We start from the raw sequence: 18,047 nt of genomic DNA on the forward strand, positions 1-18,047 counted from the left end.
TAATTGGGTAATTTAGTAATAAAAAGTTAGAAGAAAGATCTAGTTTTAATGTTCTGCTTACACACCCTGCTTTTGAGGTTTATTATTTCGCTTTTAGCGTTCAATATTTATTACAAAGTGCAGATTAAAAGTGTTCCCTTTATTGCTCAGTTGTACACAATAATTAAAGGAACACATGTACAGCTCCAAGATTTCAGAGGACTCACTCAACTGCATTTCTGTTACACTTTCAATTGCTTTCAAATACTTTCCCAGCACATCCCGTACGGAAGTCACTAAAATCAATGACTTCAAGCTTCAAGTGTCTCTTGGGAGAAAAGACATTTTGTACTGGAGAAAAAGACAAAAAAAACACAGAGGCATGAAGTGATTTGCCTCGAACCATTTGGGAAATGAAAGCAGAACCAGTCATGTGCTGTAACCACAGCATCATCTTTCTACTGAGCTTCCCCACCTAAGAAAATAAAAATAAATACAGGGAGAGCAGCTGGAAGAAATTGCCCTTACCCCTCTGGAGTCAGTCATGCTCAGACTGGATGGACTAATTAGGCTGTGATTTGCCTCCACTGACCCCAAAATGGCTTTGACACAAATGGTTTCACCATTTCTCCAGGATACGTTCCAGCATCTCCTCTGAGGACATGCACAGGTTGAATCTTATTTTAGTCTCTGTGTTCCCCAAGTCAATCACTGTGCAGCTAATTACCACTGCTGCTACAGCTTTACTTAGGGATGTAATCCCACCTCAGCAGTGAGTAAATCCATGCATGTCATCAGGACAGCTCCTCACTGCGGGGAAATTCTCAGTGCAAATTGTGAATCCTGTGGAAAGGTGAAACCAGAGTCTGTCAGTGCCTGCAGCTCTTGTTCCAGCTCCTTCAAAGGCACCTGTGTTGCAAGAACCCTGCCTTGTCCTTGTGTCTCCAGCATTTCTCAGGAGGCACTCTTTGAGGTTATTCATGGCTGAAATCCTTCACGGTTCCTGCCTCTCCTTCAGCATGGGATGTTCATTCATCTCACCAAGACACCGATGAACTCCCTACCCCTCAAAGGCAAAATGCAGGGAGAAAAGGATCCAGGCTGATTATGGTGCAGAATAATGAGCACTGAGGCCTGTATTTATGACTGAGTGTGTAGCTCAAATCCATGTCCTCGGGCTTCAGTGCTTGCAACTCTCTGAATCTGCAGTTTGGAATCCCAGCGGGGCTGATTCAGCCTTCCTCATCCTAAAGCTGATATATTTAAATCTCATCCACCTCAGGGATTGGTGTGGGTAATTTTGTGCAAGCCTAACTAGAGCTGAACTGTGCATATAGAAAACAAACGTTACACAAGCTGAGAAGTCTTTTAGCCAATGTAACACTGCTCAGCACAAACCAACTTCTCTCACTGCGTGGTTTCCTACACGTGCTCCTTTTGGAAGGAAGGAGCACAGCACCATCTGCTCCCTGTGGATGGGGAAGGGCTGAGCCAACACCTCGTGTTTGGTGCAGCAGTCCATGGGACAGGGATGGGTGGGTCATGTGTGACCCAGGCTTGGTCAGTGTGGCTCAGACAGGGCTGGTTCCTCAGTGCTGGCTCTGCTGTGTCCCTGCTGAGGCAGCACTGTGTGTCAGCGTGGCTTTTCATCCATTTCCTCACTCCCTAAGTTTCGCTAACACATCAGCTGCCACTCTGAAAATGACACTTGAGTTCCACAGTGCACATTTTGTGCAGTGCATGCGGTTTGTGGGGTCACTCCTGCAGCTCTGGTGGTGCCAGGACACGCTGCTGGCTCTCGGCATTCCTGCAGCCAGTGGCACCCGGGTCTCCAGGCAACCAGACTGGCACTGGGCTGCTTCTGGTCACCCTCCAGCCCAGGGGACTGTCCTGCTTGGAAACCAGCCCAGCAGAGAAGGATCTGGGGGTGCTGCTTGACAGCAGCTGAACACGAGCCCAGGTGTGCCCAGGTGTGCCCAGGTGTGCTCAGGTGAGCCCAGGTGTGCCCAGGTGAGCCCAGGAGGGCAGTGGCACCTGGCCTGTCTCTGCAATAGTGGCAGCAGGAGCAGGGCAGGGACTGTCCCCTGTGCTGGCACTGCTGAGGTCACACTGTGAGTGCTGTGTCCAGCTCTGGGACCCTCCATTTGGGAAGGACAAGGAGGGGCTGGAGCGTGTCCAGGGAAGGGAATGGAGCTGGGAAGGGGCTCAGAAGGAGAAAAGGAGGCTCAGAGGGAATTTCTGGCTCTGCACACTCCATGACAGGAGGGGACAGCCAGGAGGATTTGGGATTTCTCCCAGGGAACAGGGATAGGAGAGGGAACGGCCTCAGGCTGGGCCAGGGGAGCTCAGGGTGGACATCTGCAGGAATTTCCCCATGGATTGGAACTGCCCAGGGAGCTTTGAATCCCCATCCCTGGAGGTGTCACCTGGAGGTGGCACCGAGTGGGGACAAGGCCGGGATCAGGCACAGCCTGCCCTCGATGCCGCTCCGCTCCATCCCATCCCCGGTGCCTCTGTGCCTCCGCGGCCCCTCCAGGAACGCGCCCGGGGCGGCTCCGGCGGCGGGCGGGGCGGGGGCGGCGCGGCCGAGCGTGACGGGGAGGGCGGGAGCGAGCGGAGCCCGCAGCGAGCAGCGCCCGGGCCCCGCCGCCTCCCTGCGCAGCGCCCGCACCGAGCCCGCAGCGCCATGGCGGCCGCGGCCGCCGAGCCCAGCACCGGCCGCTACCAGCAGGTGAGAGCGGCGGGGCCGGGAGCGGGGCCGGGGGCTGCCGGGGCGGCGGGGCCGGGAGCGGGGCCTGCGCTGGCGGCAGCGCCCGGGGCGGAGGCCGCGGGTCCCCGGGGGGGTCGGGCCGGGCTGGGCCGCGGAGCCGCTCCCCCGCCGGCTCGGGGCCGGGTGTGTCCGGGGCCGCTGTTTGCTCTGTCCTGGGGCCGCTGTTTGCCCGGTGCCGGGGCCGGGTGTGTCGGGGCCGGTGCTTGCCCAGTCCCGGGGCGACCTTGGCGCAGGGCGCTGACCCCGCCGCTCGTGTCCCCCCCAACGCAGGGAACGGTCCCGTTCGGCATCGAGCCGAGCTCTCCGTTAGTTCCCTTCTGCCTTTGCCGTGCGGGCTCCTCTGAACCCCCCTAGGCCCTAAAGAGCTCCCTCGGGAGTTGGGCTCGTTCTTCTCCTCCTGCCTCCCGTTTGTCCGCAGCACCGGGGCTCGGCTGGGCCCCGCTGTGACCCAGTTCTGGCAGGGCCTTTCTGCCATCAGACACGGAGGATTCTGTACTTGGAGGAATGGAGAAGTCCCTGAAAGCAGCAGACAGCTCGCTCCTGCTGAAGCGAGGTTCTCCCAGGAAATCGCTGTGTTGTGACTTTTCCTGGGGAGCATTCCCAGCGTGGGTAGGCTCTGGCTCGGCAGAGTTCGACATCCACCCTCCCATGGGATGGAGTACTTGTCTCATCTGACAGCTCCGTGTTTTTACAGACTGGAAATGTAGAAGTAAAGCAAAACTTAGGCTTTTTTTTTTTTTTGCTCAGTGCAAAACAGATGTGCTGACTTCCAAAGACAAATCTCTTTGTGTTGTTCTGGGACCGGCTCGGGACAGATAACCAGGTCTGTCACTAATCGCCTTTGCTGGCACAGTCCTGCTGCTGGTGTTGACCCCAACAAGTGACAAGTGTGTTCACCGATGCCTGTTCCCAAGGGATCTGCAGGTGTCCCGTTTCTGGAGCCTGGGGATGGTGACAGTCACTGAGTGTCCTGCTGTCACCTGGCTGATGCACACACTGTGCTCCCCCCGAGGGGTGCAGAGCTGCTGTTTGCCAGCTCACCGTGGTGTCTGCTCACACCTCGGGCAGAGCCAGGGCAGACTCATCTGCAGAGATTAGGGGAGATTTGCACTGCTAAAGACAAGCACATAATGGAGGCCTCTGGAGCCACTGGTTTAACTGGAGTGAGAGGCAGATTCTCACATGTACGTAAATATATTTACTGTCGTGCAGCTGTTTAGAAATTGCTTCTCTTTCCTCTGACAGAACCCAGGTATTCCTGCTGTGAAGTGAGTTATCACTGAACTGGCTCCTTGTGTTCCTTCAAAAACCCTGCAAGCTGTGGAGGTGCAGTTGGGATTTAGATAAAGAGAGGATGAGAGAGTGGGAGAGTCTCTGTAGCATTGAAAATGTCAATTTTTTCCCCATATTTTGAAACTAACTGTGTGTATGAATGTACAGTAATGAATGTACCATGTGCCAAGGAAGAGAGACTGATAGTGGAGTGATAACTGCAAGGGCTGCAGGTGAACACAGGACCCAGTCAGTGGAGAAATTCACAACAAGCTCATTGAATCCTTTAAATTATTGCATTATGATGCAGTGGAGGAATTTTTAAACTTTTTGGGTGATGGGGGGATGCATTAATGGAGTTGGGTGGTTCCTGTGGAGGTAAATATGATTGTTCTGGCATGCCAGGGATGTGACCCTCACTCTGGGATGGGTTCCTGATTATCCATGTGCATGTGGGAGCAGCACTGAGGTGTGGGCACTGTGGAACCTGTACAATATTTGTAGGATTCCTCAAGTATTTTCAGGAAAAAAAGGTGAGAGGTGATGACCATGGTGTGAGCACAACAGAACTTGATACCCGAGTTTGAGACCTGTGTGTTTCCTCTCCCAGCCCTTCCTCAGCCCTGCAGGTGGGATGTGGGAATGTGTAAATGTGGGCTGTGCTCCATCAGCAGCCTCTTTCTTCCCTGCAAACTCAGCCTGTGTCCGTTCACCACTGTGGGCAGTGTGCAAGGGGCGTGCACTGATTTATTTTCCAAAGCCAACTTCCCAGCCCATGGCTTTGTTCAGGCATCCAGCAATCTGATAAAAAGCAGCCTGCAGTGATGCCTTTGGGTGATGTGAGTCTGAGCTCACGCTCTGAGGAAGTGCAGCTCCATGTAAAATAAATCTAAAACTCTGGAGAAGGAGTTTCAGCCTCCCCACCCCCTTCCATGGGCTGGGCCAGGGTCAGGCTGCTGGATTTGGATCCTCCCCTGCAGGCCAGGTGCTGGGGCTCTGCTTGTGGAGGTGGGAGTGGAGAGCTTGGGGAAGAAGGAGAGCTGCAGCTCGCCCTGGTACTGTTATTACTGTTATTACTGTTATTCCAGGCACTGCTGTCCCCAAAAAGGGACACTGAGAGGCTGTTGTCATTTCAATCTCCTTTTGGGAAAGTTATACAGGGATGTTATTGGGATTAGGGGGTTTAAAACCTTTCCAGCATAACCCTGGATTGAGAGTTCAGTTGGCAGAACTGTGTTTCATCCTTGGAATAGAAATTACCATCCACTCTGGAAAAAATAGCCCAGCTTTAACAGGTTTATTTACACTCTGTGTTTTCCAGGCATGCTTTGCACTTGGAGCATTTGAAAATATGTGTGAGGTGTATGAGTAATGTAAACCCACCTGGGAAATGGTGGGAGTGTTAAATAATGAAGATGTATTCATTTTTAAGTGCTGTGTCTTCCTGTTCCACTTGTTGAAGGTTTACATGGATCATGAATCATTCCAGAAGGGAGGTGTCGATGGGAAAAATAAGCAAGAAGGATTTTTCCATTTGTTTGTTTTTGATTCTGTGAAAACTGGAGAAGAAATACATTGCTGGAGATAGAATGGGAATAGAGTTTAAATCCATGATGAAGGACCACAATGCTTCTTTAATATCTGGGGAGGCTGGAGTGGAACAGAGAGGCAGATATCAGTTGCTGCCTTGTGTGTACCTTAAGCTTGTGCTTAATTTTTCAGCTGAAATGGGCACACAGCTTGAAACTAATACATGAGAGCATCCCCAATCTTTTCCTGTCAGCAATTAGAATCAGGAATGGCAGTGACTGTTTCCTCAGTGAGGTCCTTGCAGTGTGCAAGATGTGCTGGCTAAAGATAAGAATGGTAAGAAAAGTTGCAGGCTAGGTTGTTTGCATATTTATTTATATATTTCATTTTATTTGTAAGCAGAATAGGAGATGCCATTGACATAAACCCAGTATATTTAGAAAAATTGCAGAGTAAAATTGTTTGTACAGCCTCTGCTCTGAGGTTGTGCTGAAGCTGCCCCTTGTCCAGCCTTGTCTGTGCTCAGATGACTAAAATCTGATTATTTCCCTCTGAAACATCCACTTCTGTAGGCAACAGTACCTGTCAGGTAAGTTTGCAAGGGTTTAGTGATTCTGTGTGAAAAAGCTTTTATAGAATTTAAATACATTCTGTCCCTAAAACTCAAAGCATGTTCAGGGTCATCTCACAGCTTGTGCAGCAGGAGAAAATAGCTTTGCATGCAAACTTCTAAATGTAACATTATCTCGGGCATCAGGATGGTGTTGAACTCTGAGTTGGGCTTTTTTAGTAACTTTTCTCTCATCACTGAAATTCAGTGGGGCTCAGTAACCCCATTGGGAAGCAGCTGTAGGAACAATCCCTGAGGGCTTTGGGTTGTTAAGGAGATGAGGAACCTTTTGCTGTGGGTTTGGCATCATGACTTAGAAATAACCATACAGAAAGCAAGGAGCTAAAGTTCTGTGTGTGTGTGAATTCTGGTCCTTTGTCATTGGGATGAGTGAGCAAAGTTCAATAATAAGGGGTATCCAATCATTCTGTTCCTGCCTGTTGTGGAATATTCAAATTTGATCTGTGGTGGTACAATCTATGGGATTTTTTTCCCATTGGAGATACTTAACCTTCTTCATATGACCATTTAAAAAATGTACTACTTTAGAATGTTTAGAAGTCTTACTGTAATGCCCTAATGTCCAGAAAAAAACATTAATCTCATTCTAAATATTATGAGAAAGCCTGATGCTCTAAGTGTGGGAAATTTAATTACAGCTGTCCAAGATTAAAACCTACTTTTTCCCTATTAAGACCTTGATCTCTCAAGTCTAAGGCCAGTGTGTGGCACAGGTTTGTGCTGGCCCAAGTGCTTGTTTCCAGTCTGTCCAGACCAGTCTGAGTCCCTGTTTGAACAGAAGCACAGGAATCAGCCCAGCTTGTTTCCCAGGACTGAGGAGCATTTCTGTGGTGTCAGGCCCTTGGCTGCAGTGAGTCACAGGACAACACCCTCATGAGCACAGGTTGTATTTTATGGGCATAAAATAGGTTTTGACTTGTGTTTTTACCTTTTGGTGGCTCATGGGATCTTTGCCATTGCCCCCCTCTGCTGGATGCTGCTGCTGCTCACTGGGTGCTGCTCCAGCTGGGGAAAAACCTGGGTTTGGGGGCTGGACTTTTAATAATTTAAATGAAATTAAAGTTTTCAGTCCTTTGTTGAAAGGGAGGATTATCTCAGAATGTCAAAGTCAGTTTGGAAAATCCCTCCCAGCCCATCCAGTCCCAGCTGTGCCCCATCCCCACCCTGTCCCCAGCTCTGAGTGCCACCCCCAGGGATGAGGATCCAAACCTGCCTGGGCAGCCCCTGCCAAAGCCTGAGCACCTTTCCTTGGGGAAATTCTCAGGTTGGCACATGCAGGGAGGTCACCTGGGGCTCAGCATCTCCCCAGGGAGGGTTGGCTTGGCACAGGCGCCAGCTGTGTCACCTGAGAGGTGCTCAGCACACCTGTGCCAGTGCCAGGGCTGGTGACACTCGGGGTGGCACTGCTCCAGGGAAATGGGCTGGAAGAGCCTGGGGGAGCAAACAGCTGTTTGCTCATCAGGGAGAGGGCTGCAGGGTGTGGGTTGGCTTCTCTGGTAGCTTATCATTATTCCTGCTGATTAATAAGCTATGTTGAGTTATAGGAATTTGCAACAATATTGGGCAAAAGTCAGGATTTTAAATTGGGGTTTGTTTAATTAAGTAAAACAAAATTCAGTAAAAATAACTCTCCTTTTCAGAGCTGGCAGTGACTTTAATTTGCTTCCAAAAGGCTGAAGATATGTAATGATATGTGATCATTGCTAAGGCCAAGCTTGTAGTAATGCTGATTTAGTGTAGTGATGCTGATTTGGTGTAAAGAGTATTTATGTGCACCCTCAGAACTTGGCAAAGGGGAGTTAAAAAATAAAGATTCAAAACTATGTCAGCAGCCCATATGCTGAGTTTAGGAAATTTGGAAGAATGAACCAATATATTTATTGGAAATGCTTACTTCAAAGTTTACATGGAAATATTTCCAAACAGCTTGGTGGATTTCAACTTTTCTGCTGCTGTGCTGTTTGTTTACATGGGACAGGTCTCACTCTGGGCAAGTGGCAACCAGAGGTGATGTCCTGCTCTGTGCCAGGCTTCTGATGCTGGGGCTTTTTTGAAAATAAATATCCCTGGATGTTCTATCAGTCAATTTTCTGTTGGTTTAGCAGTCTGGTGAAAAAATCCCAACCAAGCTGTTGTTTTAGTAACTACATGCATGGCTGTAAAGACTGTCTTATTTTTAATGCCACCAATACCAGAACCTTGCCTGAAAAGCTAAAACCCACCAGTGAATCTAGGAAAGAATTATCCCCCAGCCTCAGCAGAGCAGGCTGAAGTCAGACACTGCTTTTAGCCAGGCTGAATTTGGGTTCTGAAGCCTCAGGTCCATACCTGGAGCTGTGCAGGGCAGGTGGGAGCCAGGGCCAGGCCAGGGCAGCAGTGTGGCACTGCCAGGCCTGATGAGTCATTCTTCCTGTCACATGAACCCTCCCTGCTCTGCTAATAGGCACTTAGTTGAATTTTAGATGCCTGGAATCATTAAAAAGGCTGGAAGGCATTTGTGTACCTTGTCCATTAGGAGAAAAATATATTTTCTATAGCTGTAACCTCCTACAGCCTGGAGCTCGACTTCAGAAAGTGGCTGCATTTTTTGTGTCATTATGCATTACCTGAACTGGGATGTTTGAAGGCAGCAGGGAATTCAGCTGCTTTCTCCCACATGACATTGGTGGAAGAACATGTATTTCTTTTCACTATTGAAAGAAGAGCCAGTGGTAGGAGTTAATATTCCACTCAATATCTGTGTCCTCTTTTGTTTCATTTCTTGCAGCGTTGTCACGTGTGGTGCTTTCCTCCCCCCTCCCTGCTGACTGTGCTCTCAGGCTCTTCTTTCTCACAGGCATCAGGGGTTGAATTTCTGCCACCCCCTCAGCTGGAGAGCAGGTAACAAAGGGCACCAGAGTGTCCCAGCTGTGACAGAGCCTTTCCTCCTGTGAACAGCCCAGGTCCTGCACAGCACAGGGAGAAAAGAAATGCTGAATTTTCATGGATAGACTCACAATAAGCATGGTGGAGCATTTTCTGAGAATTCATAAACTACAGAGCTTGGGGAGTCATGGAATCCCAGAATGGGTTGGCTTGGGATGACCTTAAAGATCATCTTTTTGTGCCCCTGCTGTGTGCAGGGATCAGGGGCAGAGATTGAACCAAGCAGTTTGGCTCTGTATTTTCCTGCCCCTTCCATTGCCCCTCGTGCTTTGTGGGTGGTTTGGGATTTCTGGAGTAATGCTGTCTGTTAAAAAGAAAATAAAGTATATTCTAACAGGCAATTACTTCTTAAGTTAGTTTGCATTTACTTCTAATGCCGAGCTCAGTGATGTTTATAAAATGAAGCATTTTTGTGTCTTGGAAGTGCCTGGCTGTGGTGGGAGCTGCTGCAGCTCCCTGTCCCTGCTCAGTGCCCTGGGGCTCAGGAAAGCTGCAGGTGAGGCAGGTCCTGCCAGCTGCACCCCCAGGGCCTCACACCCTGCCTTTGTTTGCCCTGCTGCACATCTGGCCAGGGCCCAGGCCGGGGGTGTGTCCTGCTGCCAGCTGTGCTGGGAGCTGCTCCTGCTGCAACACGGATTAAATTAAATTTTCATCCGGATCACTGATTCCTGCTCCTTCAAGGAAAGGGCTCAGCGTTGTCATGTGAGGGCTTCTTATCCACAAAGCTTGGGGCTCACCACACCCTTTTTTTCCCTCTCTGCTTGTTCTGGTTAGAAAATGTTCCTGGAGAGCAGAGTGAGCTTCAGCTGATGTGGAGCTGGAGTGCAGGACTGTGGTGCTCTGCTCTGTTGCACCTGGACTGGCAGACAGTGATCCTGATTTTGTTCTGGTCCTTTCCTCCCTTTTCCTCCCTTTCCTCCTCTCAGCTGAGCCCTTGGACCTGCCAGCAGAACCACTCATTGTCATCTGCTGAGCCCAGTCAAGACTTTTATAGAGGCTGTGGATGCAGTGTGATCTGGAACAGGTTATAAATTACAGATTTTCACTGGCACAGAGCAGCTGTGGCTGCCCCTGGATCCTTGGAAATGTCCAAGGCCAGGTTGGATGGGTTTGGAGCAAACTGGGACAGAGGAGATGTCCCTGCCATGGCAGGGTGTGGAATGGGATGGGCTTTAAGAGCCCTTCCAACCCAAACCATGCTGTGTTCTTTGATGTTAAGCAGCTAAAACCACAGAACACTTGGATATCCAAGATCTGCATTTAGAAATAACAGCTGATTTATTTTCCCCTGATAAGAGGTACAAATAAGATAACATCCCCCTATGTCCCCACCCCCTGTGTTAAATACTCAAGGAGAATAGCAACACATCTCTCCAAAGAAAAGAAAGCAAAATATCCTGGGTGGCTTCAGGAGCAAGTGTGTGGGATTGCAGGAGGGAGAGCTGGAGGAGACATTGTTTAGTGGTGTTTGAAATGAGGGCAGTGCTTCAGTCCTGAGGTGCTTGTTGGAGGTGAGCTGTTCTGCAGAACACCTCAGTGCCTTTGCTGCTGAGGTGGTGAGAAATGGAAGGAAGGGAAACATGAGATGGCAGCTGTAACCTCCTTTCTGGCCTGGTACTTCTGCTTCCCTGATCAAAGCTGCCATGGCACACCTGCCTCGTGCTGGAGCTGTGATAGCTCCTGTTATTTATACAGAGCCTGTGGGAAGCACAGTGCACAAAATAAACCAGCTCCTTTTCAGTCATGCAGTGTGAAAGGTTGAAGGGAAATGGCAACATTTATACTTCTGTGCATCATTATGTAAGGTATCCATGGAAAAAGCCTTCCTTAGCAGAGCCACAGGCAGCAATGGAGCCTTTTGTTGGGTATCTCACTGTATTTCTCTGACTAAAACAGATGCAGCTCCTGAGCAGTGTGAGCTGAGCTGGTGCCAGGAAATGGAAAGGTACTGGAAAGCTGTGTGCTGTGCTTTGCTGGAGTCCAGGTGTGTGAGGAGAGCATTTCAAAACAACATCAAAACTGAGCTGGAAGATTGATCATTTCAAGTGGGAATGCTTCAGAGGGAGGCTGAGCAGCTGCTCTGTGTCCCGTGGTGCTGCAGAAGAGTCTGTTGTGTGGAATGGAAGCTGCAGGGGTGCTGTCAGAGCACAGAGAGCCCCCCTAACCCTGGTGTGTGCTTCTGTTCAGCTGCAGAATGAAGAGGAGCCGGGCGAGGCCGTGCCCGTGGTGAACGATGCCCCTCCACCCTACAGCAGCATTTCTGCAGAGACCTCAGGTACTCTCACCTGGGCCAGGGTGGGATTGCTCTGCTGCCTCTGGTTGCTCTCCCCATCCATGGCTGGCACTGCAGCACCTTCCCAGACTGCAGGGATCAGGATTGATCCACACAGCCTGTTGGTACTTGTGGTTTGGGAGATGCAATTTGGCCGCATTCATCTGATGTCATCCCATCAAGGGATGTTCAAGTTACAGTTCACAGTGTTCTCAGTAAATTGAAGGCAGTTAAAAATCAAAGTGCTGGGAGGATTTGTGGTTCCCCTCTCATTATCTGGCATTTGGATGATGCTGTGCCCCTTCCTTAAAGGATTTGTTACTTAAAAGGGTTTAAAGAATTCACTTTCCCTGCACTTTCCAATAACTAAGCACTTGGATGGGACTTTGAACCTTCCTGCTGTCCTGTCACTAATAACTTTAATAACCACTTGGATCTGGGAACGTGACTCTCTGAGGTTCCAAGGCAGCAGAGGCACAGCATGTGGTGTTGTTTGAAGCAGCAGTACAGCCAGACATGTTCAGTGGGAGCTCTGGCTGCAGAGGTGCTCCTGTGCTTTTGGCTTCTGCTTTGGGATGGCAGGAGTGGCTGGGAGGCTGGGGAGGGGACAGCTCTCACAGCCTGGGCAGTGGGGCTCATGGAGGTCACCTGGAGCACTGCTGGGTTCTTGAGGAAGTGCTGAGTGACCTCCTGTGGAACTGTTTTTGTGCAGCTTACTTTGACTACAAGGATGAGTCAGGGTTCCCGAAGCCGCCGTCCTACAACGTGGCCACCACCCTGCCCAGCTACGACGAGGCCGAGAGGAGCAAGGCTGAGGCCACCATTCCCTTGGTGCCTGGCAGGGTGAGTGTCCCTGAGTGCCAGCTTTCACTCCTGCCCAGCCTGTGGCATACCTTCTAAAATTTGTGTTGGGTTTTTTGTGTTTCTGAAGCTTTCTGAGATGATGATGTTCCACGCTCCTGAGAGTCCTGTGGCTATTTAATTTTTTTTTTCTTTTTAATTTTCCTCTGAGCTCTGTGATGATGTCAGACATCTCAGTAATGCCAGCATGTGCTAGCCAGATTAGCTTGGCAAACTGACAGAGGGACTGTACTGTAACCCTGTGCACTGACACTGGGGTTTTTGTTGGGTATTTTTTTCATTTTTGAAAAAGATTTAGGATTAATTCTTCAGCTGTCTGGCATATCTACCCTTGATACTCCTGCTGCTTACTTAGTTGACTTTTCTGGAGGTCAATGTAGCTGATACAAGGACGATAAAACCATTCTGTCAGAATTATTTCTTTTTGTTTTTTCAACATTATCTCTTGTTCAGCCATTCCCTCCACCCCTGCTAGCATCAGAAGCCCACTGCTCATTACACTTCTTCACAGAAGCCAAATTCCTTGCTGAGATGATAATTTTTTGATGAGTTGAAGAATTCTTCACAGTGAGAACAAGAACAGGCTGCATCTTGACTCTGTTAAAAATAAAGATACATTTCCTAGTATATAGATAAGATTTCATGCCCTGCACCATTTCAGGATGAGAAACAGGAATTTTTTCTGCTTGCATTTGTAGCCTTTTGAGATTTAGGATTTCAGGCCTTTTTTTTGAAGAGTCACACCCAGGAGTGAGGTTGCTGTGTGACCTAAATCCCCTTGCTTTGCAGGATGAAGATTTTGTGACACGGGATGACTTTGATGACACTGACCAGCTGAGGATAGGAAATGATGGCATTTTCATGCTGACTTTCTTCAGTAAGTACCTGATGGAAGGAACTTTTTTTTCCCAAGCAATGACCCAAAATAGTTTGGGTCACATTTATATTTATGTAGCACCAGGAAAGACCTGTGTGCAAGGAGTTTATGATTTTTTCCTTGGAATATAAAGGTGTCTTGACCTGCTGCTTTTCTCCTGCTTTCTCAGTGGCATTCCTCTTCAACTGGATTGGATTTTTCCTGTCTTTCTGTCTGACTACTTCAGCTGCAGGACGATATGGGGCCATTTCTGGGTTTGGTCTGTCTCTTATTAAATGGATCCTTATTGTCAGGGTGAGTTGTGTGCTGCAAAAACACCTACACAGACACTGATGCTCTTCTTCCCCAGCAGGATTTTATCTCATACTGAAGTTATGATACATTTAGGGTTGTTTTTTTTAATGCTGAAATAATTTTTGAGCTATTTATTCACTAAGAACAGAGCCTTTTCATTATTATATCCTGAAATTACAATTCTAGTACAAGAAAAGAATGATTGCACACCCAGACATGCTTTGGGGATGCTTCATCCCTGGAAGTGTCCAAGTTTAAGCTGGAATTCCTGGGATAGTGGAAGGTGTCCAAAAGAGAGAAGCTGTAGGATCCTTTCCAACCCAGCCCACTCTGGGATTCTGGATTCATTCTCAGTGTGTCTGACAGAACCTCTGGCCTGATCAGGGTGTGGTTTTGTGCTCTGATCCTGGGAAAACATTAACCCAGGCAGCCTGCTGTGCCTTAGGCTGTCCTCTGGAAATCAGGAAATTCTCTGAGATGTGGGAAGGAGGCTCCTCCTGGGGAGGAGCTTTGGAGCAGCAGTGGGAGAAGGCCGTGGGTGCCCTCTGGTGCAGCCTCCCTGCAGGCACCAGCAGCCATCCTGCTCCAGGGTTTGGGGCTCTTGCAGTTTTTGGAGGGATTGGGAGAAAATATTTCCATCAGGAAGTCTTTATTTGGAAATGATGGCACACAGACATTCCAGGCTGAAAGTTGAATTTCAAGCAGAGCAGCTCACTGGCTGTAAGTGGAAATAGAGAGCATTAATGTCAGAGCTGTCACTTCCTACCCTGTCTTCTGGGGCTGGGAATTCTAATTTGTAAATACAACATCTCTTCACTTTTCTGTAGGCAGTTTTTGTGGTCATCTTGCTACTGAGGTTTTAAGAGCTATTTGCTGGATTAAGAGATGTGACAGAAGGAGGTGACATTATCTGTGGATTTGATTTAAACACAGCAACAAATTTATCTTTTGTTAGGTTTTTAAACTTGAATAGAGCAAAGCCAGAGGAATGATACTGTCTTTATCCTGACACTGTGAACTTCAGTGCTCTCATGGTGTTGGTACCTTTCATTTAATAGCAGTAATTTTCCCAACTGTGAATCTGTCAGTGGGTTCCACAGATGTGGGATTTCTTTTCCAGCTGTCACTCCATCCAGCCTGACAGTGTAATGAATGTGCTGCAGTGCTGCAAGCCTGCCCTACCCTTTCAGAAACTGCAGCTGTGCTTTATAAGCATCCAGGACACAATTTAAAACAGGAATATTTGCCCAGTAGTGTCCTTGTGCCCTACTGATTGCCAGAGTTCATAGTTGGCTGTTGAATCTGAATTCCCCTTGTTAGAGCTGGTGCAGAAAAGCCATAAATAAGTTAGTGGAGGTAACTCATTCCTGGTGAAATGCAGCATTCCATGAGATCTGTGTGCAGCCCTGATCTGAAACTGGGGGGAATAGACTTTGGTTCACAAACTCCACGTGCTCTAAGCTGTATTTTTTTGGCTGTTTTTCAGTTCTCCACCTATTTTCCTGGTTACTTCGATGGCCAGTACTGGCTTTGGTGGGTCTTCCTTGTACTAGGTGAGTGTCTGGGGGGAGAAAGATGCTTAAAAACTCTGAAGTCAGTTGGGACTTTGTGATCATTCCTGGCTGTTAAATCTGTGTGTGTAGATGTACAGATGGAATGTGACCCTCATACTCTGACTGAACAATTTTTAAAGGCACATGTAAACTCAGGTGGCAGCATCCTCATATCATCCAGAAGTTAATTAGAGAATAATGCTTGTAACTGATGTTGGGTCTGCTCTTGCATCTTAAATGGAAGAGTGGATTGTTGCCTTCCTCATTTTATTTTCTTTCTCCTGCTTTGGGAGTGACTGAATCTTGTTTGGAGTCAGAAGTTTTACGATTGCCCAAGGAAAGTTTGTTTTTTGCAATTACCTGAAATGGAAAGATGAGGTGTTATTGCTGCCACAAGTGATGACTGTGTGTGATCAGCTGCTGAGCATGCCAGGGATGAGGTGATGCAGGGAGTTCAGCTGTTCCTCTCCTTGAAGAAGCAGCACCTGTGTTAACTGGACAAATGTGTCTCTCCCCTGCAGGTTTTCTGCTGTTTCTCAGAGGATTTATTAATTATGCAAAGGTCAGGAAGATGCCAGATACGTTTTCCACTCTCCCCAGAACCAGAGTTCTCTTTATTTACTAAAGGTAAATTTTCTGCTTTCCTGAATTTGTTCTGCTTTGATTTTAACTCTATTCAGTGGTTTCTCTAGGCTACACTTTCCATTGCTTGAGTATTTTTAGAACTCAAGGAAGCAGGGAACAGTTGTTTCTTGGTATCCCCTCCCCAGCCTCTGAGCCTGCAGAGCCCAGGCTCAGCTGATGGGAGGCAGAGGAACACTGGACATTCCTCCCTGAATTTTTGCTGTGAGGAGTTGGGTATTCATTTGATTCCATGACCAGAAACTGTGAGAACAAAACCTCTGCCCCTTGGTGTTGCAGTGCATTTGGCACATGGGTCTGTGAGAATAAATCACATGCCTGAAACACGTGGTGTGTCCCAAACCCGAGCAGAGGTCACCAAAGTTGTGAGGGGTGTGCCAGTGCTTTGCCTTTTGTCCCAGAACCAGCAATTTGTCTGAATTGTGCTCTTTGAAATTGCTGCCAGGTTCCTGAGGAAACCCTTGCACACCTTTGCTCTCCTACACACCTGAGCTGTGCTGCCTGAGCATCTTACAAAACCCTGAGAGCCTGGGAGTCTTTTGCTTCAGTGCTGAGCCTCAGCCTGCTGCCTTAATGGGGTTTTAAAGGAGCAGGCTTAAGTAGCTGGAGCCTTGTAGCACAATTTCCTGCTCACAGCAGATAATGGCCTGGCATTAACTGTCCCTCCCCGAGGGGAAGGAAATCCTGGAATAGGTTCCTTCCCAGCTGGGGAATGCAACATGATGCTCCCTTTAGAAATATCATAATAACACTCCATTTCCCCAGACAGAGGCAATTGCAGCTGGGACAGTCAAAGAAACCAAACCAAGCCCAGCTTTAAATTGGGGGTCATTAAATTGTTGAGATTTGAAAACCCAGCCTTGGGTTTCCAAATGCACTTCCCTTTTATTAGAAACTGCAAATTGCCCACGATTCTCCTTCATTTCCAGCCTGTGAGGAGAACCTGCAGCACACAACAGCCTTTGTGCAGTGTTTTCCTCTGGTGATAGTGGGTAAAAATAGTTCAGCCAATTTCTGTCTGTGTTTCAGTTCTGTTTAACAAAGTTCTGGTTTGTGACCTCCTCCAGGATCTGTAATATCCTCCCAGATTCCTGCTGACTCACCAGAGAGTTGATTTCCCCCAGTTTATGGTCACAGAATTGTGAGCATTTAAAGTCAGCTTTATCTCTGTATTTTGTCTGACTGAACAATTTTTTTAAAAATTCTGCTTCTTTACCAAAACTTTGTTTTATTCCCTAAAAGAGCTCCGTGGTTTTTTTCATGCACATTTTTTTCCTATGTTTGAAATTTGAAATTACAGTTTTTGAGACCTGGCTTCACTCCATGTTTGTGGAGGTGTAGAGTGTTTTAATTCTTATTTATGTGTCATTTTAGAGCATTTTCAAAAAGCACTTTCTCTTTCAGATATGCTGAGATAAATATCCAGAATAATTAATAAATGTTACAACTTTGATACTTCCCCTGAAAATAAATCTTTAATCCTGAATTCTGAGTGAGAAAACCACAAAATACTTGGATTTGTAGTGTAGTATTGTCCTTAGATGAGATTTCCTCTCCAGGGCGTGATGCAAAGGACACAGTGAGGAGTTGTTTTTATTTTAGAGCAGGGATAATTTTTAGAAAATTAGGAGGGGAATAATGGGTGCAAACCAGAAAATAGAGCCTGGTGAAATGAATCTGGTGGAAAGCTGGAGTTACTATTCCAGCTGTGTGAGCAGCAATGGACACAGCCCTGGTGTTATCCCATTAACCACACACAGATCCCTGAGCATTTTGCTGGAGTCACAGCATTGTGTGCTGAGACACTTCATGAGCCCTTAGACATCCTGTGCTGTGTGAACGACATCCTCCTGCTATCCAAAATAACCCTCTGACTGCAGTTTCAGTGCTCAATATCCTTCTCCAACAGATGTTTTCTGGCAAATGTCTTCCTGCATTAGTGAAATCCCCCCCAAGAAGCAGCAGGACACCTGCAGGAAGTGAATCAAGGCTCTGGAGCAGAAGAAAAAATAATCACCTGCTTTAAAATAAATAAATAAAAGTACTGTTGGAAAAAGAAAAAAAAAAAAAGGAGAAGCATTTATTTCTATTTGTTTTTAGGTGTAAAGGTTTAATAATTAACGCAGAATTCTGTAATTGTTGCCTCATTAGTGGCTGGTGTTGGGAGCAGCTGTTGCAGTGAGGGATGCAGTGCTGCTGGAGCTGTTCAGGCACTTTGTGCTGCTGGGGCAGCAGCAGCCGGCCCGGGGCCAGCAGGGGCCAGGCTTGTTCAGTTCCTGCTGCAGCCGGGAGCTGCTGGGCTCTGCGGGGTGTGACACTGTGCTGTGTGTGACACTGACAGTGTAGGGTGTGACACTGCAGAGTGTGACACTGTGCTGTGTGTGACACTGACACTGCAGGGTGTGACACTGCGGGGTGTGACACTGTGCTGTGTGTGTGAC

The 18,047-nt window shown here is 47.9% G+C and overlaps 1 protein-coding gene across 1 annotated transcript; it reads left to right on the forward strand.

The window, feature by feature from the left end:
* Nucleotides 1-2,574: 2,574 nt before the first annotated feature.
* NDFIP1 (Nedd4 family interacting protein 1) lies at nt 2,575-17,663 on the forward strand. Its single transcript, XM_033073340.1, has 8 exons — nt 2,575-2,710; nt 11,295-11,382; nt 12,092-12,222; nt 13,030-13,117; nt 13,287-13,411; nt 14,898-14,964; nt 15,486-15,591; nt 17,516-17,663. The coding sequence occupies exons 1-7, from the start codon at nt 2,666-2,668 to the stop codon at nt 15,587-15,589; spliced, it is 648 nt and encodes a 215-aa protein (XP_032929231.1). The 5' UTR covers nt 2,575-2,665; the 3' UTR covers nt 15,590-15,591; nt 17,516-17,663.
* Nucleotides 17,664-18,047: the final 384 nt, after the last annotated feature.

The sequence above is a fragment of the Catharus ustulatus genome, chromosome 15 (genome assembly GCF_009819885.2).
Source record: "Catharus ustulatus isolate bCatUst1 chromosome 15, bCatUst1.pri.v2, whole genome shotgun sequence".
Taxonomy (NCBI): domain Eukaryota; kingdom Metazoa; phylum Chordata; class Aves; order Passeriformes; family Turdidae; genus Catharus; species Catharus ustulatus.